The sequence below is a fragment of the Aythya marila genome, assembly GCF_965140915.1.
Source record: "Aythya marila genome assembly, chromosome: 2".
Classification (NCBI taxonomy): domain Eukaryota; kingdom Metazoa; phylum Chordata; class Aves; order Anseriformes; family Anatidae; genus Aythya; species Aythya marila.
This window is the reverse complement of record NC_139043.1, coordinates 142,472,093-142,498,267: the sequence shown is the minus strand read 5'-3', so window position 1 is coordinate 142,498,267 and position 26,175 is coordinate 142,472,093. Positions and strand designations below refer to the sequence as shown.

General features: G+C 40.0%; 1 protein-coding gene across 1 annotated transcript in view; it reads left to right on the top strand.

Moving 5' to 3' along the window:
- EIF3H (eukaryotic translation initiation factor 3 subunit H) overlaps window positions 1–26,175 on the top strand; it is an 83,248-nt gene that overhangs the window by 1,264 nt on the left and 55,809 nt on the right. Inside the window, exon 2 of the mRNA XM_082752716.1 lies at window positions 19,319–19,475. Coding sequence (XP_082608842.1) covers window positions 19,319–19,475 — 157 coding nt within the window. The remainder of the gene's footprint in view (window positions 1–19,318; window positions 19,476–26,175) is intronic.

The window sequence follows — 26,175 nt, the reverse complement described above, 5'->3', positions numbered from 1 at the left end:
TATTCACATCAGGTGTGAGTGGCCCTGGTGGTATCCTTCTGACTATCCAGCACATGTTCAGCAATGCTTTTTGCTTTCTTTTTTTAATCTTGTCTTCATTTGTTACTCAGATACACTGTGCTAGTGTCTCTTGTCTAGAGGTGAAGGTGGCTTACTGAAAGCACTGGAAAGCTTTCACCCTTCCACCTGCAGATGATCTCAATGGATCTTACACAGAGCTCTCTCAGGATGCTAGCAGTGAGATTCACAACCTGCTGTGGTGCCGGGGGTGAAGAGAAGCATAAATCTACTCGCCTTGTAACTAAAGTGGCTCCCAAGTCCTAAGCTTGTTCTACTCAAAATCTGCTAAAAACTTTTCTAGCCTCCTGCTGATTTGAACGTCTCATCTGTTCTCTCACAAACTAATGGGCCTTAATTAGCCTTGACCAGAGTAATGACATGCCAGAACTGGGGATGAAGTGGTGGGAGTCAGGCAGTCAGTGATCTATTTCCCTCTGCTGGCGCCACATGTCCTGCTGGTGACATCAGTAATGCTGTCAGATGGAGCTGCTCTGAAAACAAAGGCACAGACACGTAGGTTGGTTTGGATTTGCTTATACAAAATAGAAGATGCATCAGTCTTCTGTGTGTGTGAGAATACAGAAGTACTTCCAGAAAGAAGGATTTCAGCGGAACAGTAAAAGAAAATAATACTGGTACTGGAGAAGTTCTAAATGTCAGCTTCTAAATGTTCTAAATGTCTGGCTTCCTCTTAACTACAAAATACTCTACTTGTGCCTAATTTAACTTCTTTCTCATTTTAATCTGATGATTTCCTTATTTTATTATGCAGTGGTGCCATTTGGATTTAGTTCATGTGCATTTTTGTTTCAGGTAGTGCAAGAGTAAATTAAAAACCACAGTCATGGTGGAAGTAAAAGTGAACAAAGAAATCCTGACTGTTAAGATTGGCTAAGTCCATGTAACTTTAAAAAAATGTTAGCACTCTATTAGTGTGCTCCACAAAATAATAGTACAAAAGCTTAGGAAGATTCAGGAAAGTGTCACATTATAGACACTTGGTAACTTGAATGAAGCACCTGAGTGCTTTTTCTTATGAAGTCGTTCTGAAATGAAATGTGGATGTAATTTTCCAGCCTTCACAATTTGACAGGAAGAAGAAGAGCACAAGTCTGTACCCTTTTCTGCTACTACAGCTGCGAACTCAAGAGTCAAGTGATGCTTACATATGACTAGCTGCTCGGCTGCAAGATGATGAGATTTAAAATATCTTACTCTGTTTTATTAGCTTGAGCAGATCTGGTTTAGTTTTTCTTTGTGACAGAGTTAAGGTCACCTTATAATCACCTTTTGCCACTTGAGAATGGGATGTTAAACAACTCAGACCCGGAAAGACTAAAAGTTGCCTGGATTTCTGATTGTCTCTGGAACTTGTGCACAGTCACCTGCCTGGTGGTGGCTCAGGGCAGCTGGTTCTGGATGTCCAGCTGCATTCACAGCTGCTTGTAACTGCCTTTAATGGCAGGGGCATTGCTTAGAGATGGAAAGAGATGTGGTTGTGACCAGACACCAAGGATGTCTTGCCCCTTGTAGGTAATTAAATGTTGTCTCTGCTCACTGGTTCATGGGAAGCAGGGATTATAGCATGCTTTTCCTAAGCTTCAGCCATGGAGGAGGAAGAGAAGCACAGACCTGGGGGGTGCACGTGGGAGAGGGAAGAATGCATAGAAGGAAAGGACAAAGGCTTTCTGCCCAGTTAATTGTTTTCAACAGGTTGTCTGATCCCTTTTTTCCTTGCTGAATGGAGAAGTAGCAGCAGTGTGTAGCCTTGTATGTTTCCTGGAAGCCTCTGGATTTTTGTGTAGATAGTGGTGTCCAGATACATGAGCACCATATTGGAGCTTGAATGCTTGAGTGTTTCTGACAGAATTTATGGGTGTAGTGTAGAGAAGGTTGTGCCTGACCTTGGAACTTGTATTTCTCCCATGCTTCTAAGCTTGCCAGCTTTTCAGTTCCATGGGTGAGTGGCTCTTAGTAGCAAACACCTCAGGTGTCACTTGTGATTTGACCCCAGAGGTGTAGTCATTATTTTACCCTATCTGAAATTATGGCATTGCTTTACATTTATTTCATAATTTGCTTTTTTTTTTTCCCCCCCCTCCAAGAGATGCTGTTGGTCTCCTGTTTATCGCAGTCATTCAGATTCTTTGGGGGTGCTGGTCTGAATTTTTAGAGTTCAGCTGCTGTTATTAATCTGATCTGTTTCACTGATCTGATACTTTGCTTCCATGAGGTTCAGTAAACTTCAAGCTGTAAGCTGATGAATTTTGGAATATTGGTAGTACTGATTCCTTTATTGAAAGAGGTTTTGGGACTAGCTGAGTAGAGCTGGCAGTTTTATGGTTACTTACCTGTGCAATTAAGTGACCTATATAAGAGATGTGTGGACGTGGTGTAGTGGTGGACTTGTAGTGTTAGGTGATGGTTGGACTTGATGATCCTGAAGCTCATTTCCAACCTAAATGTTCTGATTTTTTTCCAAATCTTCACGTTTGTTTCCTTAATGCTAACAAACACCATCTTTCCTCTTTTTCCTTTAAGTCCTGTAGTCATATGGGATCTGACTTTTTATTATCTCCATGCCACAATTCTGTTAGTGTTCAGTGTTAGGATCATACTACGAGATGCAGGAGCCTGTGTGGTGCAGGGTTTCAGATGTAAGTACACTTACATCTACATCAGATGTAAGTACACTACATCTTACAACTTGTAGGAAGTGGGATGTTGCTGGCTTCTTCAGAACGCTGTTACTGTCTTCTCTTCAGGTGAGAATTTAAAATTAGAGAGGTTGACAAGGAAATTATTGTTGTACCCACTGGGTTAATGATCAAGGTACTTTAGTTTTTCTTGACATTTAAATAAGAGCTACCATAAAAATATTGTGAAGAACTGTGTTTGCTGGATTTGTTATCTCTTTAAGTCTTTCTCAGAATGGATGTTTTGCTCTTGCAGTTTTTATTTGGGGTCTTTTGCGCATACACCAGAATATAGCCCTTAACTGTGCAAGTGCCAGCTGTTTGCTTTGCAGGGTCTTTGCATTGTGTATCTCACACAGCAAAGTGAGTAAATGAGGCAAAGAGGACAAACTCAGATACTAAAACAACTGCACCGTGACAGTGAGAGTAACTGGAGCAAGTTTGTTTGTCCTTAAGAAGCCCTGTGTTCCACTTGGGCGCATCACTGCAATGGGAGTCTGCAGCCAAACCTTGTTTCAAGTTTGTAGTAACTCTTCATTTAATTTTTGCAGTATTCCTTTTTTTTAAAATAAAGTAATCATATGCATGCCAATATTATTTAGGCTCAGCATAACATTGTGTTCCTGCCTGCAGCAGGCTGTTGGGTGACCCTGTGTTTCTTCGTTTGTGTGCTGTTTTTCCATTGCTTCATAGCCTCATCTTGTGAACTTGCACTCTCAGGTAAGCTTATACAAAGTGAAACTTTCAGGCATGCCATGAAAAAGTTTACAGATCATCCAGTTTTTAAATTTTTCATGAAGTGTGCTGTAGCTTTAATAAGAGCTTCTGAATTTCCACCAAGGTTTGGAGACTTTCTAGAATGCTTTTTGTAGTGAAACTTCTAATCCTATTCAACTAGGATTGCACCAAGGGCCTCCTCTGTGCATTTCTGCACATCTCACAATTTCAGTGGTAGTGTAGGCAAGGTGTAAAGCTGTAAAAATGGGGACAAGCTGCTGTGTCTCTTGGAGACGTGAGATCAGGTAGGGTGAATAACATTTTTGCTAGGTAAGCATGAAAGCTGATGTCATGTAGAAATCAAACTAATATTAAGCAACATAGTTACTGTATCTGGTGGGCTGTGGGCCATGTCAGACCATTAGTATGAGGATAATGGGCACATGGAAGCTTTCTTCTGCAAAAATAACAATTGTGGGTTGGGTAACGGGGATCTTTTAGTAAGGCAAGTGTCCTGGCTGTCAGACCAGCTAAGTGCTTTTTATTTATCATGTTTATCTCCTGAGTAGTCACACAGAAATACATTGTTATTGGGAAGCTGTTTAATTTTTTGCATATCCTGCATTATGTGAGGATATTCCAGGAATAAACATACAATGAGTAACTGCAGAGATGTTTTTTGCAGAAAAACAGCTTCTCAACCAAGTAAATCCTTAAACACCAATATATGACTTTTTAAATCTAATTCTAACCTCTGTTGAATATATATATGCATTCAAAAACTATATTCAGAGATACTTTTGGAGAACATTGACTGGACAATAAGGCTTCCTCATTTATTGCTCCTGCGTAGCGATGTAATTACAACCATAACAACATGATAATGCATTAAAATGCTAGCTGCTCTTATTGCTTCATTAAAAGAAATGATATTTCCTGTTTTATTAAACCATTGTGTAGGAGTCATTTTCACATTTATGGCCATTATGCATAAATTTTATGTGTTGTAGGAAGTAGTAAAACTTATATAGACTTCTCAAAACTACTGTAGGTTGCTGTTCCTTTATCTTTGTAGTTGTTAATGTGGAAAACCTTAATACTAGTAACAAATTGCTAGTCTGGAGTTAGTGAGTATTGCCCAAGCTTTCAGCAGAAGCCTTTGTGGATAGCAGCATGCCTAAATCTTTAGGCCATCAAACTCGGAGGTGAAGTATAGAGGCACTATTAATACTCCAGATGGTGTTCCAGTGTCAGGTAATATTCTATCTATTTAATTCTCTGAATATGTATTGAGGCACATTTTTTAAAATTTGCAATAAACTCAAGCTAAATCTTAAGATATCCTTGTCTAGTTAAATAAAATATAAACACACGTTGGCCTAAATGTAACTTCTAGCCATTGTCCAGACATACTTGTAGGCTTTATATTTGCACTAGTGTGGCTATAGTGTAGATATGAGATTTGACTGACTTACTCCAAGGTTGTTACTTTAAGCTTCATTACATTATCCCTGGGTTGGTGATGTAGTGTGCTTAATGGTTTGTGTTCTTGTTTGTGGTATGAAGAGCTTTGTTGTTTTTATGTTCTAATCTACATAAAAGCTTGTGAGCCTGCCTTAAAGAAAATTGAGCTGTTTTTTCCATAGTTACTTTACTTGCAGTCATGGTATTTAAGTTGCTTGTACCTTGTTTTCTTATTACCAGCTATTTTTGCCCTGAAAGTACATGTATATGATAAACAGGATCACGTTCCCAGCTGTTGATAAGGAAGGCCTAGGTAGCTTCAGGGGTAAGGGGCTCTTGAAGATGATTTGTCTGATCACAGTAAGTGAAAACACAAGATCACATTTCCTGGTAATTAGTTCTCAAGACTCATCTTTGAATACTTTTTTAAGGAGAGCTTTTGAGATGCTCAGAAGGAAAGCAATACACTTCCATAGCATTTAAGTACGTTTCATTTAAAATTTATAATGAAAGAAGCCTGTATTGAATTGCCTTAATTTTTGACATTTTCTTAAGTTTTGAAGACTGTGCTTTTCCAGTTTTCCTTCTGGTTTCTTCCTCTCTCCTTATCCAATCTGAAGACTTTGCAAAAAATGCCCAGGCTGTGTGCTCTGCTTGCTGCTCTCTGTACAGCTCTGCATGCAGAAAGGGATTTTAGGACCGTGTGTCCTTCAGGCTGCATTTTGTTTTCTGTGTCCTTCCAAAGAAGTCTGAATGGTATCTTAAAGTGTCGTCTCTTTAAAATGTAGGTCAGATTAAGTAGAGACTGAGAGTGTGTGAACTGAAGTCTAGCTGGATGTCTTCCTGGAAACTCGAATGGTGGAGAACATGCAGACATTTGGTATTGGTTGGGTGATTTTACATATCTCCATATTATGTACACACATTGTATTAATATTCAGGTATGATGAGTTGCATGAATATAACCCAGAGGGGAGCATGCTGATGAAGCAGTGCTTCCATTCAGAAGGGAGAGTACTGATGTGTACTACCAAGTTGTAAAAGAAAGAACCTCACTGGAATATACCTTCAATTTTTTCAGGCTTAGTGGAAGTGCCAGTGAAATTTGGGGGCTTTTTTCCTCACCCCTTCCTTCTCCAAGTAGCTAAGTTTGTTGGTAACACTTTGGTAGGATTAATAGCACTCTATGGAAAATGTTCTGCAGCGTTTGACTTGTTGGGTTTGGGTGGTGAGGTTTTGGTAGTGAGGAGCAGGGTGGCCTCTGAGCAGAGCCCAGCGGCTGCCCCATGTCAGAGCAGAGCCAGCTCCAGCTGCTCCAAAGGGACCTGCTGCTGGCCAGAGCTGAGCCAGGGAATGACACTGGTTGGGCCTCTGGGAGAGCAGATTGAAGAAAATGGGGGGTAAAAAACTGCTGTGCCACACCAGCTGAGAGAGAGGAGTGGGAAAACATGAGAGAAGCGGCCCTGCAGGTGAGTGCAGCAGGAGGTGCTCCAGGCAGGCAGCAGCAGTTCCCCCGTGGCCTGGGGAGAGGCCCCTGGTGGAGCAGGCTGTCCCCCTGCAGCCCATGGGTCCTACATGGAGCAGATCTCCACGCTGCAGCCCCCCCATGGGTGGAGGAGCCCCCACAGGAGCAGGCCCCGGACAGGAGCTGCAGCCCGTGGAGAGGAGCCCACGCAGGAGCAGGGGACCTGGGGGGAGCTGCCAGCACCCATGGGGGACCCGTGCTGGAGCAGTTTGCTCCTGGGGGATGGACCTTGTGGGACGGAGCCGTGTGGGAGCAGTGCTTGAAGAGCTGCTGCCTGTGGGCAGCCCCTGCAGGCTCAGTTCGGGAAGGATGGCATCCCGTGGGAGGGAGCCCATGGGGAGCAGGGGCAGAGAGGGACCGTGAGGAAGCGGCAGAGGCGAAGTGTCAGGGACTGACTGCAGCCCCCATGCCCCTGCACCACTGAGGGGGAGGTAGAAGATGATGGATGGGGGGCAAGGGGGAAGGTGTTCTTAGACTGCTTTTAGCTTTCCCTGCTCCAGTCTGTTATTAATTGGCAATAAATCAGATTAATCTCCCTTATGCTGAGTCTGTTTCGGCCATGAAGGTAATTGGTGAGTGATCTCCTGTCCCAGCCCATGAGTTTTTTGTTGTATTTTCCTCCCCATCCTTCCGAGGAGGGGGAGTGAGAGCGGCTGCATGGTGCTTGGCTGCCTACCAGTGTGAAACCACAACAGCCAGCTTTGTCTGTTACCACAGCAACAGCCGTATAAATCCAAGTGGTAGGGAGTTGAATGAAGTGTGCCAAGAATATGATCTGTGTTCTTTATTCCCCTTTTTATGTTGGCACATTCCTATTTAAAACAAACAAAATCTTCTTGTTGTTGTTGTTTTGCTAACCTAGTGTTCCTCCAGTCCTTGGTCTGTGAGTGGTTTCTTCTAGTGTGGAAGAGACTTGCTATTTATTCCAAGCTGTTGCTCTTGCCATCAATTACACTCCTAAATATAGACATTATCCCCTTTGAGATTTCTTAATTTAAAATGGCTGAAGCACCTACATTGAGGTGGTTTGAGGATTAAAATTTCAGCATCTCTTCTCAGTGGGTAGCAGGTATACTTGCTAACAAAGCACAAACTTTAAATGATTTGTAAGAATGCATTGGAGCACTCAGCATCTACTAAATGTCACGGTAAGTATACTCCAGTGAGGCATTTAAAGCTAAAACATCTGGTATCACTTCGTACTGTGAAACTGGTGTGCTGACAAAAGGAGTTAATCTAAACGTGGAGGTGGTTTAAATGTGTTGAACAGTGTTAGGCTTCAGACTTGAAGGGGAAAATATAATTTCAAAACAGCCTTTTCTTTCCTGTGTGCAAGGAGAAATAATATGTTGCCCTCTGTGCTACTGTCATTTACAGTCAAACTCCTTGTTATTTGCTGTTCTTGCTATGTGCACATCGGTCTCTCGCCTTGTACTTGTGTATGCATAGCTCTTAAAAACAGTGTATTGTGCTCTGTTGGTTCCCACTGGGCTGTTTTAATATTAAGGAGAATATTGCCACCAAATATCAAATAATTCACTACGTTTTAATGATGAAAGTGTCACATCAGAAACAAAAGAGCTAGTAAACATTACCTTTGTGTCTTATTGCAGGTGTTAGTTTTGACTGAGCTGCCTAAGACTGGAGAGGAGAAAGTAGCCGGGTTAGCTGCTGAGGCAGTACATTGCCCTCTTGCACACTGAAATATTTTTAAACATGTTCCTTTGGTTTTTGTTTTATTGTAATAAAATTAGATCTTTGCAGTTGTCATGCAGCGTGATATAGTTCAGGGAAGTGTAAGATCCAGCAGGACATTGGCAAGAGATAGAGATTCTGAAAGGCCTTTTGTGGTACATATAAAACAAACGTCTTTTATGCCTTATCTAATAGTTTTTAGTTAATAGTTCCACCCTTTAAACAAATCTTACCGACTTCATGAAAGGTTTTGGAAGAGGAGAAAGTCATTTTCTTTTTTTGGTCTTTGAAAAAAGATAATGTATTTTCAATTTATTGCTGCTGGCTTCTTTCCTATTAATCTTTCTTTGCCAGATATTTTTTTTAGATCTGATTCCTGTGCATATTATTTTCCCTTGTTTACATGCATGCTCAAAATGTATTCTCAGTGATGGCAGTCTGAGCATGCTGCATTTTTAAATCTTCGGGAAGTGTTAAGATTATAGATGTCACGTCTGCTTTAACACCAGTGCTTAGCAGTTCAATTGTTACTGCATGTTACATGGTATCATCTTAATGGAAAGTAAACATATTTATGTGCAATTGGAAAATTTCATGCTTGTGTAGTTGTCTTGTTAGTGTTTTGTAGGATTATTCAATAATCCAAAATCAAGAATGCGAAGCAAAGACAATATAAGTTATTTAACCTTGATAATGTCTTGTGTAACATGCACGCACAAGGTTATTTAGGAATAAGTGTAGGAATACTCTCGAATTACTTGTGTGTGTATGCTTGTTTCAGATAAGCATTTTATTCATTTTTATGGCTTAATCTAATTTTAAAGTTAATAAAGACTTGTTGTTCACTGGAGTTTGAAGATGCACCTGAATTTTGTTGTGTATATGCAATAACAGGCTAATTTTCTATTATGAATATTTGGTCCTTTACTGGAAAAGGAGGGTTGGGATGTTGCTTTGAGCAGATAAAGCTTGGCAGTTTCTGCTGTTTTTCTTAAACATTATATCCTGCCTTGCTGTCTGCCTGCTGCACATCCTTCCTGTTCCACAGAGCCCTGTAGCTGTACAGTATGTAGTAGACATATTTTTTTTTGTGTTAAGAAAGTGTCTGTTTCGTGTTCAGTATCTTTGTTGGAGGTATAAGTTGCTTTTTGTCTGTATTCTCTATATACGCAGATCTGAGGACAATAAGCAAGCTCCTTTGTTAACATAGGGCTGAGTTCTCAGCACTTAGCACTCCATTTTTTTTGTTACATTATTGATACTGAAAATCAGCAGTGTTAAAGCTTTTAAATTTATTTTAAGATGGCACACAGTATTTACTTCAGCTATCAAATCAGTGTTTGAGGATAATACAGAAGGCTGTACTACCTTATCCATTGGTTCTCCCAGTGAGAAAATGAGAATGTTAATATTAGCAGGAAGATTAAACACCAATATTAGCTATTATTAGAAATGAGCTCTTTCAGAAGTGGTTTTCACACCTCCTTTTTCAGATGGAGGTACAAAAGCAAGTCTCTCTGAATTATGGGGAAGCTGAAGGTTACCAACAATAGCTCATTATTGGTGGCTTTTTTTTCCTCCTGCAATTTTATGTTTTAAGTCCCCAGGAAAGCTGAGACCCTGTCCAGTCTGTTCTCAGAATTGCACTACTGTTACTAGGACAATCTTTTTCGATCTCAGTCCTTTAGTGCATAATCAAGAGTTTGTCCAAAAGGGTAAGTGCTTGAATGTGGAAAACACGTCATGCAAAAGGTTATAAATGATTAAAATGTCGTACAAGTCACATCTAGCAGGGATTTTACTGCCTACTTAAAAGCATCTGTTGAATGCACGTGGAGGTCATCTTTTTTAAGACATGCTGTCAAACAGTACGTGTATTCCTGTAGTGTTGAGCAGGTTATGATGGACTTTGCAAAGGATCAGTTGGTGGTGAAAACCAGCCCTCCCCCTGCCAAGTTATACCCTATTTCACTAGTTTTTGAAGGCCAAATAGATAAGGGTGACTTTCTTGCAGTTTCTCTTCAGCTTCAAAATGATAGTAGTTTTGCACAATTTGATTGAAAATATTGATTAGTAAAATTGGCTGCTGCTGCTTGTGGCTGTCATCTTGAAATCATTTAATGGGAAACTGCTGGAAGTTGATGCTTAGGAGTAAACCTGCTTGCAAATGCACTGCTAGTTCAATAAACACTCCAATAATTCAACAATGGCAGTTTACTACTACACAATATATACATGTTGTGTAAGGCTCTGGTGTACGAAGCCTTGAAACTGTGCCTGCCTTCACTATTTCTGTGTGCGCTCTACAGGAGCGTGTTCATCAGCTCTCACCCTAAAAATGAGGGTTGTGTATTGAATTCATTAAAAATAATGAGTCTAAACTATGGTGGCAGTTTAGAAAAATTGCCTGAAATGCTAAATTTTCAGCTTTCAAAAGATTAGAGTGCTGTGAATCTTGTGACTTAGAAGTAATACGCTAAGTAGTGCTGGTGAAATGCTCCGTCCCGCTTGTAACTAGTAGGATTTGGGCCGTTTATCTTATTACAGCCCTCTCGCTGCCTCCTAACAGCGTGGTAATAACATCTAATGCCCTGCTGCTCGCATGATTGAAATCCTGGGGCTGTGTTAGAGAAATGTTTCTACAAGAAAGTTATTCTGCAGTGCCCGTGGCCCCGGTGGTTTCCATGGAAATAAGGATGGATCCACGTACTGTGAAATTTGTTAGGAAACTTTGCATTGCAGAGAAACGCCTTACACGAGCGTGTGAGCAGGGCGATGGAGAGCTTAAATACACGGATGTAATGGTGCATTTTTACTGATGTTGAGGCAATAATTAAAGTATACTAATGGCTTGTAGATAACCATTGGGATGGTTGTTAACCCGCACCATTGTGCAGTCAAAAAAGATAAATGAAAATGTGGTGGGACACAGAAATCAGGAAGAGACTGGTCTGTTAATTAAAAGATGCCTTGATTTACATTTGGTGTGTTTCTGCCTTTAATACTATTTTCTCTGCTGTCTAATGACAGTCTCATTTGGTGCGTTGCAGTTTGCCTTTAACTTCCTTCCCTTGCAGGAACAAGCAGCTCACTTGAACCTAAGTGAATGACTTAAACAGGTCTTTCGTGGTGCCTACAAGACATTAGCTGATTAACTCAAGTTCCTGAGAGAGCTGAAGAAAACCACAGCCTGTGACAAACAGACAAGCCTCTACCCAGTGATCTCCCCTTCTCGTGTTGCATTTGCACAGCAGCAGACTTTGTGTCTGTACTATTTCAGTTCTGCAAGCCAAATTCCACCTACCTGTTTGTCAGCAGCAATTTTTTTTCATTTTACGTTTTAGATATTTACCAGATTTACTTCTAGTTGCTAACTAATGTTTTGTTTCATGTTACATGCCTGGTTTTGAATAGAATCAGTTACTTTTATAATTTGGAGCAGCTTTTTTTGTAGGCTTTATAATCTTAAATTCCTTCAGTTTCTGAAGTGTCTGAGTAACTGGATGAGAAGCTAGCATGTGTGAGCAGCAGGTGGGTGTGCCTCCAGTAAATGGGTGTCAATTCACCTGGCAGTGCCTGCAGTGAGCCTGACTTGCTCTGTGTGAATGGCCACTGCCTTCAGGAGGCTGTACCTGCTGTAGAGGAAGACCTGGTTTTGTTGGGGTGGCTTTCCCCTCTTGCTTGCAGGGATATTCTGGAGCTCCTGTACTGCAGCAGTTTGGAATTAGTTCCTGCTAAAAGGAGAAATAAAACAACTGGAAGATGGGATGCTTATTAAGTGTTTTACTTGGGGCATTGCCTGGGGGTAGTTGAACCTTTTGGTCTTCAATGAACGTGTGTGCTGGTTTTACCCAGCTGGGCAGCTGAACTCCACCACAACTGCTGTCCCACTGCCCTTCCTTGGACAAAGAGGAGGAGAAGAAAGGATGCTGGAAAGAAAAAAAGAAGTCTCATGGGTTGAGATAAGAATTATTTAAAGGGAGAAGGGAGAGGGAGAAAACAAGCGAAGGCCACATGGAAGCACACAATATTTCTCTACTTCCCATCGAGCGATGTTCAGCCATGTACTGAAGTGCCTCAATACCTGTAGCAGTTTGGGAGGACAGGCATCTTCCTAACGAGAGCACCCACCTTGTATTGCTGAGTGTGACACCCCATGGTATGGAATATCCCCCGGCTGGTTTAGGCCGGCTGCCCTGTTGATGTCCCCTCCACACCTCTTGCCCAGCCCCTGCTGGCTTTGGGGGGGTTGGAGGGAGTCCTGATGTGGTGCCAGCAGCGCTCAGCAGCAGGCACAACCCTGGGGTGATCCCACTGCTGCTTGAGCTACATGCACAGAGCACAGCGCTGCATGGGCTGCTGCAGGCAAAGTTAACATCCCAGCCTGCTTTTTCTAGACTGAGCTACAGGGTAAATAGGATGCAATTTCCCAACTATGCCTCAAGAAGTTCACGTAACCAGTTAATGCAGAGGAAGCAGTGATAATGGCCTTGAACTGCCACTGCCTTTGAGTCGTGCTTTGATTCAGCTGCTTACTGAGCAAGTGGCGAGGTGTATTCTTCTCACTTAATGTTGTGTATGGATGTATTCACCTCTTTTGTTCTGTTGAGGGAGAAATAAAATAAAAACAAACAAGCGAAAACAAACCCTGCAGCAAACAAACCCACAGGAAAGCGGTGTTAGAGGCTTTAAACACCATACGAGGCAGGAGATGATACAGAAAGTCATCTAGATTCCTCAGGTGCCCTATAATTCCACGGTGGCATGGCTCATAAACTAAGCAGAAGTGACTCGAAATAACTGATGTCAAATCAATAATCCATTAGGGTTTTGGTAGTTTTCTTCAGCCCAATGTATGGATTATTCTGAAGCTGCGCTCCTTTTTGAAGACCGCTGATGCCCGTCTGTAGTTAAATCTTCTGAGATCTTGAGGTTTATAAACCAAGCAGGTGATGTGGTACCAACTGATGTAATAATGCGTCCAGGGAATAAAGTTTTAGATACTCTTTGTATGTTTCTCAGTACCCAGAAGTATTCAAATAGTACAAGAACATTGAAGATATTTTTTCAAAACCTACAGTTCAATATCCAGTATTTTTCCATTCAGTTTCCCATCAGATGATTTGGCACTGAGGACCTCTGTGAGGCAAAACCCAGGGAGTTCTGTGATTCATAATTTTAGTATGAAAACCCATGCGGTATCCCCTGCTGGAGGGCCACCTCTGATCAATTTGCATTGTTCGTAGCGGCTGAGTTCCAGCTCAGCTCCAGGGAACTTCCAGTCTCCCATCAAAAGGGAGATTTTGATACTTGCACCTGACTGCGATGGTTTGAAATGGCAAGCGTGGCTTTGCTCTGCCTCCTGTGGAATTCCTGGTTTTAAGCACCAAATTTCTGTCAAGCTCAGAAATGAGGCTTTAACGTCTGGTATTTATTAGCTGCTGAGTGACAGAAAATGCAAGCTTATGATTCCAGGAATTGCATTTTCAAAGGCTTTGTAAATGTTGGTATTAAGGCTTTAGTCAGTCAAGATAAGGGTAAAATGTGAGCTTTTTGAGGCCTTCGAACCAAAGGACAACTATTATGCTTCACTGTACAGAGCAGCGAGGGTTGGTCTCATTATATTTGAACTTCTTGCTGAACAGAAATTCAGAAATAATTTTGTTTTAAAGCTACCTTGGTTTTCAGGTCTACTAAGTCTTGTCCTTTTGGCCTTAGATTTATAGTACAGTCTATTCAGATAATTTTTATTTTTTTTTTACTTCTGAGTTAAAATTGCGGTCTAACTGTTGTAGGAGCTTTTTATTCCAACATTAAGATGGTGGGGTGGGTGGTTTCCAACCTTCTGTGTTGGAAATGCTGAAAAAATCTTCACCATAGAATAAGATTAAAAAAAAAAAAATCAAATGGTCTAGAATATTCACATAAGTGAATTCAAGGTTTGATTATCAATACAAATAAACATATTTTTCAATGTTATTATGTGGAAAATTTAGTTCCACCTCACCTTCAGTTCACCTGATGGCAGTACTTTGTAGAAGCAGTCTCGTGAGGATTCATGTACACCAACTAAAAGGTCAGGACATCAACCTGTTGAGTCGTGCTTTTGACGTGGTTTGTCCACACCTTCTAGGAGAAGTTTGTGTGGACTGCACAGATTCAGAGTTTTTGGTATATGCAGGTGAAGATCTGTCACCTTACCCATCCAGGAGGGTAGTATGTGTATTCGAAAAACACACACACACACACACACACGTCTCTCTTTTTACTCTTAGCCATTGCAGTGGTATCCTTAATTTCTTCATAGTTTTTCTCCTGCTAGGAAAAGTTGTGAGACTTTGGTACTGTCTTATCAAGCAGTGCTACAGCCAGGAGACAATCAGCTCGAGGCAAGTTTCAGCTTGGTCACCTTCCAGAACTTGTATTGTGTAAGTGTAGGATAAGCACTCGCATAGCCTGGGGAAAAGCCTCATGGAGCTCTTCAGAAACGATAATGCTGCCTGTGTTTCAGTGTATCTTCCTGTACCCCCTGAACCCTCCAGGTTTTTGTTAAAGACAATGCTGTTCCATGCTTACCTGACGACTTTCAGAACTGCTTAATTAAACTTCATTTCTGAGTAGCTAATTGGTTTCAGCACAACACAGACTGTGGATTTGATTTTGGTGTGGTGTGTACAGAAAAAGCAGGCAGGGCCATGAAGCTAGGGGTATGTACAAATTGGTATGTCTCCATTTGGACATTATTTAACACATCAACTAACTCTTCCAGAGGTGTTATAAATTCATTTAACAGGTGTTAGGTAGGTGTCTAAATTTTAGCTTTGCAGCATCACAAACATCTTTGAGTTTAGGACAGTTGAAACTCAGCTGCGTGTGTTGTTAGTTTTGTTAGTTCAGACCTATCCATTTACAAAAATATGTCCATGTTTTTGCTCTGTAACTTTTTCCAGACTAGGAGTTTAAGTCAGATTGCCATTCCTGTTTTGTGCTGTTTAAACGTAAAGGTTTGTGGCTTGAGGTTTAAGAATTACCATGGGGAAGGCTGCAGGACCGTGACAGAATGCATTCAAAGTCACTCAGACACTATTAGCAGTAAAACCTTGCAAGACCTTTTTTTATTATTATTATTATTTTTTTTTTTACCAGGCTAAATACTGATTGCAGTTTCCCTAGTGTTAAATATTGAGGGGATGGACATGTTGTGGGACCATCTGTACTTGATGACCATCTCTGTTACGGTTGATTTGAAAACAGCTAAGTAATAAATGGTTATTCACACCCTCTTGCCATCCCTTTCCCAGACACTGGCAACTGGTGCTAGCGGTTGTGCTGATAAAGCTTTCTTGGGTGGGAAACACTGTTAAGCACTCAAAAAGGTTTAAATACTTGATTTAAGAATGTAAATCAGCGTGGTTCATCATGTGTGCAGAAGCTCTGTTTGATTTCATAGTCATTTAGGTTGGGAAAGACCTCCAAGATCACCAAGTCCAGCTGTTAACCTGGCACTGCCAAGTCTACCACTAAGCCATGTCCCTCAGCACCACATCCATGCATCTTTTGAAGACCTTCAGGGATGGTGACTCGACGACTTCCCTGGGCAGCCTGTTCCTGTTCCTCACAACCCTTTCCGTGAAGAGATTTTTCCTAATATCCAACCTAAACCTTCCCCTGGTGCAACTCGAGGCCATTTCCTATAGTCCTGTCTCTTGTTGTGTATTTCTAAGGCAAAGCACAGCAAAGGTATTGGAAATCTGAAAGTTTCCACATTGAATTCATGTATGGACCTTCAGCACTTTGATTTGGTGTTTTCCCTTTTTGGAGAAATACAAAGATGGGTATGTTAGAAGATTTTTCACCACAATTGAAGGTTCCCAGGATCCCCACTGGGGTTTAAGATGTTTTGGTTGACGGTTCGTGGTATAGTACTTTCTGTATGAAGATACAAGCTTCTGAAATTAACAGCTGCGCTATCAGATTATATCCACGGTTAAAATTTGGCATCATACAGCTAAAATATACGTCTAAGCGTTTTAATAGTTTCAGAGTGGTTTTTTTTTTTGTGTTGTATGACTTCATTTTTAATGGTTGAGCAGTGCTTTGAAGATTAGAAGCGCTGCTGAATTGCAAGCATGTTTTTTTGGTTAATTACGGATTAATGACTGTTAAAATCTGTCAAGTTGGCTGCTCCAAGTGATTGAGTTGCTTTGGTATTTTTGAAGACTAACTTCATAAGGCAGGGAGGACTTTTGAGTATTATTTAGTAGTTATTTGTATAACCTCCTCTAAAGAGCTGTTGTATGCCTAAATATTTCTTACACACTAACTGTATTTGCGAAGTTGCACACGTGATTGTTACATGACTTGTATGTTCAGAGGTATCAGCTGATTTTTTTTTAAGTATATATTTTCATAGTAAGTCAAATTAAATTGACAAGTTTTTTACTCAAGTATGTAGCCGTTCCTGGCTGGCCCTGCACGTGCTGTCGCTGCGATGCAATGACAGGGATGTGGCTTGGTTGCTCTTCGTTTCATGTGGCTGTGGCAAAGCAGTGGTGGGTCTAAGGGTATTTAAAACAGATTGTACAAAGAGGCAGCACATCTTATTGGATGAATATGTAGATGGGAATTAAAGTATTTGGAAAGTGAATCAGCATTGGATGAGAGATTGGTGATACTGGTGTTCATTTAGGTTTCTTTGGGATATTTTTATTTGGAAGAACTGATTTGTAGTTCAGTGTGTTGTATTAGTGTGATTCTTTTCAGACCAATCAAACCGTTCTGTTCCTGTTCTGATGCTTTATAAGCATAGCATCTTTCTGGGAAACACCTAGGTATGAGTTAGCATTCTTTGAGGTTTACTCAGTTTGAAGCATTTGTTTATGCAGTTAGATCGTGGCATTGCTGCTTGTACCGCGATCAGCTCTGGATTAGCAAACTCTGCATTTGGAGGGCTGCTCTTAGGACTGAAACATTTTGGTGCCTGTTTCCACATCGGTCATATGGTAGTGTTTTAATGGCAGGTTTTTCAATCCAAGTTTAAGAGCATGCTCTACTAAAGGCTTGTGTGTTATGTGCTAACTGAAACTCTCCAGAACAAAGAACAGAATGAAAACAAGGATGATGTGTCATCGGGTGCATTTCTCAGACTTCACGATCATTTATCGTTTCATAAATGATTTCAGTAGCTAATGTATTTTCCAGGGCAGTCATAAACCGTAACTTCTGCAGCTTGTTAACGGGTGTGAAATCCAGAGAAGTGAGCTCATGAGCTACTTTTCTGCTACCTTTCTTAGAGACTCCTTTAGAAAACAACCCTATAAGTGAGCCTAATTTGGGGTCTGTATCTGCCTGGATGAGCCTAAATTGGGGTCTGTATCTCTGCTGCGGTCTTCAGGTTGAAGATGGAAAACTGCTGACTTAGGTAACAGCTTTATCGCGTATGGGAGGACTTGGTTAGCATTTGAATGCCTGGTTTTATCTTCCTGAAAAATCATTGATACTCTGTGACAGCCCATGCGCTTTTAATTTGCTGCCGCTTTCTGTGAGCAATTATTATCAGAAATGCTGTGATAAAATTGACATCATATAATGCTTCTGGAGCAGAATCAGTGAGAAAACAGGAATTATAGTAATGGGGCCAGTCAATGTGCATAGAGAACTCGAGAATGAATGAAGAGGGTATCAGTGGAAAACATGAGGCTTATAGGGTTATAAACATACTGAAAATAGCTATTTAGCAAATTGAGAGCATGCTATGTTGTAATTAATTAATAGGCTAGTTATGGATTATATTCTTCTATGGATTCCTTGGCTGTGGAAGATGGAGCTTGTGGCAAATATATGGTAAACCTTAGCTAATCTATGCTAAACACAAGTTGAATATTTTTTTATGTCTTCTCAGTGATAGAAGACATTTGGTAAGTTGAGATGATTTAGCTCTTGTTTGTTGCTCTTTTTTTCAGAATTAATTTCCATTTCACTTCCAATTTTGCCCCAAGAAAGAAATCTATTTGTAAAGGTTTTTTTCTAATCACTTTTGATCTCCCATTTAACCTATACCATGGCTCTGGTTCATTAAGGGTGTTTTTAAAATTGTGACGTAATTATGCTAGCTAACTTGGGAAGAAGCTAGAGAAAAATATACAGGGACAAATACATGTTTCTGATAAGTAAATATGAGCTCTCCCCCATCAGTAAATACCACTGTTTGCACCAAATCTGTTCTCAAATTGATTGAGCTGAAATCCATTATACCAGGGCATTTACCAGTGTACGTTAGAGCAGTAGCGTAACAACAATGTGGTCATCAGACACTTTCTGGTGCATTTTGCTTGGATGGATTAGGATATGGTGAAATAAAATCCACTTGTGCTGGGCCAAATACAATTTTTTTTTTTCAAGTATGCGTTTTTTGGTTAGTGTATCTTATCTTGTTCTAGTTCTTGTTAAACAAAATTTTACTTGTGTAAAGCATTTCTAGCAAATGACTCTTTTGGAGTGATGATTGTCCGTACTGTTCCAGTTCCCAGCATCATCTCCTGGGAATCATTCATCATAGAGTTCAAATTTAGGGAAGGAAGTGAGAAATGCATTATTAAAAATATAAGTAATTTGTGCTCCTATTTTCTTTTATCATTCATTATTAAATATCCTATAAAATGCACAGTTTACCAAATACAAATTACTTGAGCATCTGAAGTAAAATTGCAAGAAGATATAATTTGAAAACATGCATTTTCTGCCTTGTAAAAATTTCCTACCAGTTTCTGCATAACTATTTTCAAGGTGTTTTGATGGTGTTTCTTGTGCAACGTTTCCCTCAGGAGGGAGCTTATTGCCCCTGCAAGCAGCTTTTAACGGATACAGCAAGAAAGTAAAGTTCAGCCCCCCAAAAAATCAATATTTCATTTTAGAAGGTGTTTCAGAAAATTGGTTTAGAACTGCATTTTGACTGTTCATTTAATGGTCTTTTAAATTCCCCTGTAATTTTAGAATGGCTGTTCTTTAACCTGTATTGAAGTTGCTGCTATTTTAGCCAGTAGCTTACTTGGTGTGCAGCTCCAATTTACGCAACACTTAAGACTTTCTATTTGGAATTTAAAAATTGTTGGAGGAAAAAAATGGTTACCTATTATGATTTTCCTTGTCTTTGTGTTTTTAGGTTGTGTTAAAGATCATTAAACATTACCAAGAAGAAGGACAGGGGAACGAAGTGGTCCAGGGAGTGCTGCTGGGTCTTGTGGTGGATGACAGACTTGAAATCACCAATTGCTTCCCTTTTCCTCAGCATACAGAAGATGATGCAGACTTTGATGAAGGTAATGGTTACAGTTCTGCAAAACTTGAGGTAAAAAAAATCACGTGTGCAAAATAAGGATTGTTTTTTCTCAGCAACTAGAAGCTTGTATATGATCAGTGTTTTTGTCTGACTTGAGGTATAAATTTCAAATCCCATCCTACGTGTCCAGCTGCAGTATAAAGAAATTGATAGTGCTACCGTATTATATATACACACACAAATTTTAGGGTAAGACTGTCACACAGGAAATTACATTAGTTTCTAGCACAGAATTTGTACAGACTTCACATATTTCTATGGAAATACCTGTGTGCTTGTGTGTGTATGCACACAAACATGCACCTATGAATGTAGAATTCCTGCCTGTGGATTTATTTGTATGTATTAAGTACTCACTGAAAGCCTGGAGGGCAGGGTTTGGTAAGCTTAAGAAGCACTGTTTAAAATGTGTGATTTTTTTTGCTTTTCCAAGTGACCCAGAAGTAGCATCAGTTGTTTATATCTGGCTCAGCGTTTCCCTGCTGGCCCAGCAATATTTCCTTATTGTCAAAGTCAGTCAGTATAGTCGACTTGACAGAGAATGATATAAAATTTATAAAGTAAATTTCAGAGGCTTCCAATTCTAATCTTTGTGTGTGCTTATCTAATGATACTACGTAGAAATGCTTCTTTGTTAGAGCTTAGACAGTTTGACTTCAAGAGTAACTAAAGAGGCAATATAATCAAAAGTAGTTGTGGTTGGAAGCTTGATTCTATCTAATTTTGGTAATTCAGTTTGAGCAAGATTACTTAATTTTTAAGTATAAACTGCTTTTTCTTGCTTGTAATAAGATTAGGTATTATTAAATTAATATCTTATTTCAAAAGAATCTTAGACTCTACCTTTTAAAACAGATTGTTTTAAAACTTACAGCTTGGTAGGGTTTGTTAGTTGTTTATTGCTTTTGTTGTGAGATTGTACAATTCACAACTTCAAGAATAACAAAACAAGGGAATATTAATTGTTCTAGAGTAATATGGTGTGAGAATCAGAATTACATTTTATGAAAGCCTAAAAGATTGTTTCTCTCTTCTCTAAGCCTTTGAAGAGCTATAGTAAGCTAAATTTTTAATTGCAGACTGCTTCAGTTTTTCTTCCTGAAGAAAAAAAAAGGCAGAATTGTTTCTGTGTAGCTGATAGATGAGCAAGGAGTGAAATAATTAGTTTCTGAGATGGATTAATCTCACCACAAGATGATTGCCATACAGAAACTGTATGCCTGTGATCTTGCATGCAAGGTTCAGCTATTCCTGCTTGGAAAAAAAAAAAGTGACTCATTACCAGTCTTTCTCTTCTTGACAAGTAGGACTTGATGATCTTGGAGGTCTTTTCCAACCTAAGTGATTCTATGATCATGTAAGTAAGCAATGATCCTGGAATAAAGTGAAGTGCAAAAGCCAGTGCTTGTGGAGCTTCCCTCACCAGGATGCCTTAGTTTGGCAGACTTCTGTTCCCGTTTTACAGGCACAGGGAAGAAAAGCAGACTGGAGCCAGCATAGGAAATGCAGCTATCACAGTAATGCTGATACATGGGTCTGATATCAGTAGGGAATTTGCAGCCACAAATGGGGCTTGCCTGTGTTGAGCCCTGTTAGGGTACAGAGAAGTTCTTTGCCTTCTTGGTAAAATACTTAAACAGACCTAACCATTCACACATCACTCTTGTTCAGTCTGCATTCCCTTTACTTATGGCCTCTTCAGCACTTTGGCCCATGTAGTAGAGGCTGGGGAAGATGAAAACCAAAAGAAAATGGCTCTTGAGGTAACCAGTTGAGCATTTGGTTCCTTTTTAGCCTCAATATAGAGTTGTCTTCTGTCTTGCCAATGTGGAAAAACAGCGATGTTTTGTAAATATGCCTTGTTTGTTTTCCCTGAAGCTATGTTTTCTTATTCAAGCATTCTGCCAGATCAAAAGAGTTTTTTTAGGTGCAAATTTCCTAGCAGGAAAATCTCTTATCTGCCAGAACCTTGAAATTCAGGATGTTCAAACCCAAGCCAAACAAGCAACTCCCTCCCCTCAAGACTTGTAAGTTAAATCAGTGCCACGACAGGCTTTGTGTCTGCACAAATTTAGGGCCAGAGATACCAAGGGAAAGAAGAAAAACTCTTGCACTTACGTGCCCCGTCACCCAGGAAGGTGCTCAACTTCTTATTCTCTTTAGTCTGAATATTGTCCTTCCTTCTTGTGTAGTGTATCTTTTGAATTTTCTCTTTTCCTTTATCTAAGATATTGGAATAGAAACAATCCTGTTGAGTCTATGTTTCTGGGCCTGAGAAACACATTTCTTGGCAGTCTTCAGCCGTACTTGATCTTTTATTAATCCGGGGACTGTAGCATAGGTTGAAGGGACATTTTACCCCAGCTGACCTCCTGCAGGAAGAGCATTGAGGGTGCAGGTATATGTTGGCAAACTCCTAATCTGCTACGGTGAGAACTGAGTTAATGCACTAAAGTTTTTCTTCTGTATCATTCTGCAGGAGCTGTAGGAATGTGTCACCTGAAAAATACTCGTTTACCTTTTGGTCTTGAGGTGATCATTGTTAGGAGTATGAACCTTGCACACGAGAGGGTGATACTTGAGCAAACAAATTGTTGAGTATTTGGCAAGAGACATTAAAGCTAATGATTTGTTTTTTAAACTGAGGAAACCTAATATGAAGCACATTTATGAGGGTGCTAAGAAAATGCCCTTAACTTAAACTTGAAATAGGTACTTAAATATATAATATTTAAGAATCAGTTGGAAGAAGATAGCTGTTACTAACAACAGTTAGTAATCTACATGTATTTCTTCAAATATGCTTTTCAAAAATGGTGCCATTTTGTCTTTTATGGCTAATACCTGAGCTGTTACTAAGTTTTGGCTATTAGCCTCAACAAAATTCCTTTAAAAATGAAATTTTGGATTAAAAAACAAAAACAAACAAAACCAACAAAACAACCACTTTTTCTTTTTGTGTAAGATTTTGCAGAGCAGCTTGGACTGATTCTGGAAACTGCAGAAAGCAGGAGAGGTTTTTTTTTTTCTTTTTTTTTTTTTTTTTTTTAGGATTCATTTCTTATTATAAATTTGGAAGGGTGTCTAACACTTATGAATCCACAGGTATTTCTCATTGTAGGAAGTTTCTCTTGTAGTGTCATCTTCCTGAGATTGTTTTTTATGAAGTATAATATTTTTTGCTAGATTTTTCTGTCAGGGAAGTCTTAAACACATACAATGGCCTGCTGTAGCATAGTATTTTCTGGGGAGAATTTCAGCCCAACAACCTGTGTTAGAAAGCTGTACGTGAAGTTCAGTTGATGTGTGAGCTAATGGAGGAAAATTGCAGAACTGTTCTATGTTGTTGAGTCTTCAGCAAAATATGCTTCAGCACAAAGTTTTTCATATTTTGGGGCTGTAGTCTAGACTCTTGTTCCGCCATTTACTTTCAAATAGCTTTTTCCTGATTCCTAATGTGCTTAAATGCTCACAGGTATTGAAATGATTCCTCAAAGCAGAGATCCCTTAAGCTTGAAAAGATGCTATGTTTGTGTGATTTCCCCCTCCCTGATTAAACTGTTTAGAGAACATCAGATTTCTGCTCTAATTTTTGGTGAAAGCACTTCAGTGAAATGATGCAGTACCCAAGCATGTCTTTGTGATTCTTTAGTTTCCTGAGAACTCCTTTCACTTTAGGGCACTTGAAAGCTTTTGTCTGAGTGAAGTTTGCTGTTCTTTCAGTTAAGGTTTACAGAAAAGGTGTAATGCATGAGAGATTTATTTCTTAGGAAGAAAATACATACTATTCTGGACTACAAATTGTGTCTTTATGGGGCATGTTACGTTCAGTCAATGTTATTAACTCTTGCTTTTCATGCAAGGAGTATAAATTTTCTTCAAACAGGAAGAAAAGCTACTCAATGAATAGCATTGGACAGGAAAATGATGTAGTATACACCTTGTAATTCACTCTAAATTTTGAGACATTATTTTGATAAGGTAGTTTGAAACAGATTTTTTTTTCAACCTGATACATTTTAGTACCTTAATTTATCTTAGCTTTTAAAGTGCTATAGTAATTGTGCCAATAGCAACTTTGAGACAATTGTATAATTATAAATGAAAAGTTCTCGAAGGTTGTAAATTTTTCTCATTTTATAACTGTACAATATTTTCATCAGAATCCTATTGAAATGCCATAGATGGAAAGGTGATGCCTTCTCCACTCACATGATTACATCCTTACCTGAGAAGGCTAATTTTGTTTGTCAGTTTTCAGAGTAGAAGTATGTAAAGATTCTAGTACTTGTATTTATCTAGTCTGTGCTGTAGGTTGTATTTACTTGCATCATCACTCTGTAACAACTAAAGATAATACAGTGAGTGTTTTGTGAAAATGTTGCACTATTTCCTTTTTATCGCTTTTATTTAGCCTCGAGTGAATGCAGTTACATATAGAGAAATGTGTGTCCCCCATACTGAGTTTTTTTCAGAGTTTTTAATCAGACAATGGTATCAGCAGTTCATAGTACTGAGCCTTATCTCCAGTGTTGCCAACACAGTGACCTGCAATAACATGATCCTTGTGAAAGTAGAGGACTTTACATAGCTAAAAGAAACATGGCTTTAAAAGAGGTAATTTAAGATAAAAAGATGGACTGAATGGGTGCTTCTGAACTGTTGCCTACTGTAGTGAGGCTGACCTAAGTGTTCTCTGTATTAAGTTCCTTCCTGTCTTGTTGGAGGACTTGATGCTGCATTTCTTGAAGTTAAGCCTGTGGTTTGACACCGTAGGGACTTCAAGATGAAAGCTGTGAGAGTCCTTACACTTCCCAGAGTACTGTCACAGCGTGCAGATGTGGTGGTGCTCAGTGGACTGGCCCAGGTTTTTAAAAACTGTCTTAACAAAAAAGCTACCATCTTCTGAGGCTGTATTTTTTACTCAGTTAATAGTGTAGCTCCACAAACAGCCTTGTGTGTACAATTGGAGAGGTGGTATGAACCCCTAAGCTGCTTGAAGCCTCTGTATTGTCAAGCCAGAATCTTCCCAAACAGTACATATATAACTATAGGGACCTGATGGATGATGTGAAGGAGGATTTCTTTTGTTACTAATGCTGTAAAAATCCTAATGTCATTAGATCATAGCCAAGACACAAGACTTTTTGTCTCGTGTCTGTCCTTGTTGGCAGGACCAAATGTGAACGCACCGTGGCTGTTCTGAATAGGCAGGTATAATTTAGATAAAATTTCTGCATGTAGGTATAACAGTTGGCCAAAATAAAAAGGATCATTCATATTTTTCCCCTTCTTATAAGAAAAGAGAACGATTATAAAAAACAAATCCATGACTAAATATATGAAATTTAAATGTTATTTTACTAAGGTCAGGACAGATGAACCCAAAGCTCCTGAATGAAAATCACAACCTTTGTTCTGGCTCTATTTGTTTGTTTACCTCGATTCTTCAACCATGTTTTTCTGTAAGTACCAATAGTATTTTGTGAAGAAAGCTACACCACAGAAATACTGAATTTTCAGTTGAAGTGCTGGCAAAAGCACATCAGGTTTGCGCATGCATTTATGAACGTTCAGTTTGTGCTCTATGTAAAAAGAATATTGAACCGCAAGTTAGAATTTTTTTTTCTTTATTATTTGGATGTACAGAGCCATGAAGCGGTTTGTGGGCTTGGTGTGGGGCTCGGTGAGGAGCTGAGGCGATTTTGGCCGCTGGGCGGGCGAGGGGCCGGTGAGGTTGCGCGCTGCTGGCCTGAGGGGAGCCGCCGCCAGGGGGCGCTGCGAGCCCGCCTCGTGTCGGGGCCGCGGCCGGGCGGCCGCCCCTGCCCGTCCCTGCACTTCTCCTCCCTTCCCCTCCTTTCTCTCCCTTTCCTTTCCCCTCCTTTTTCTTTTTTTCCCTTCCCCTCCTTTCCCTTTCCCGTGCGGAGGTGCCCGCTGAGGAGAGCGGGGGGCCCCGGGGGGCTTCCCTGCTGCTGGGGCTGCGTCCCCTGAGACGGGGCCGTTCTGGGGCTTGCTCCCCGAAACGCTGTGTTTGTCGCCCTTCTGGGGCTGAAAATTGATTTTTAGTGCTTCAGCAGCACATAAATCCTTCTGTTCAACATCTAACGTTGTATCAAAACACAGAAATCATTTCGCTCTTTAAAGCGACAGATGTTAAAATTATATTTTCAGTCCGCTCCCATTAAGACTTCCCTGCAAAAGGAGGCAGTGCAATTTTGCCTGTAAGCACAGACGTGCCGTGCTATCCTTTATCTGATCTTACACAAACTGCGTGACACTTTTCCTTGAGTGAGTTTAAACACGCAAACCTTACGGCTGCCGACGTCCTGACAGCTTCAGTCGGTTTGATTTCTGCAAGCCACATACGCGGTGGATATTATTACTGCCCCTAAAAAAAAACCTTTAGCTGCTTGTAGTTACGCTGAAATTTACTGAAAAGTAAGCTTTCGAATGCTCATTTGGTAGTCTGAAAAAGGAGGTTAGAGAAGCATCTCTTTTAAGTGGGTTATTTGTTAGGAGCTTGCTGCAGGCAGCTGTCTTTTAGCAGCACTAAAATGAGCTGGAAGATTTGTATCCACCTAAATTTTGCGTTCAAGTATTTCTCGAGGTGCAAGTTTTGAACTTAAAGTCAAAAGATTTTTCTTCGTGCTTTGTGTGCTCTAAACTGTGTTCTTTATTTA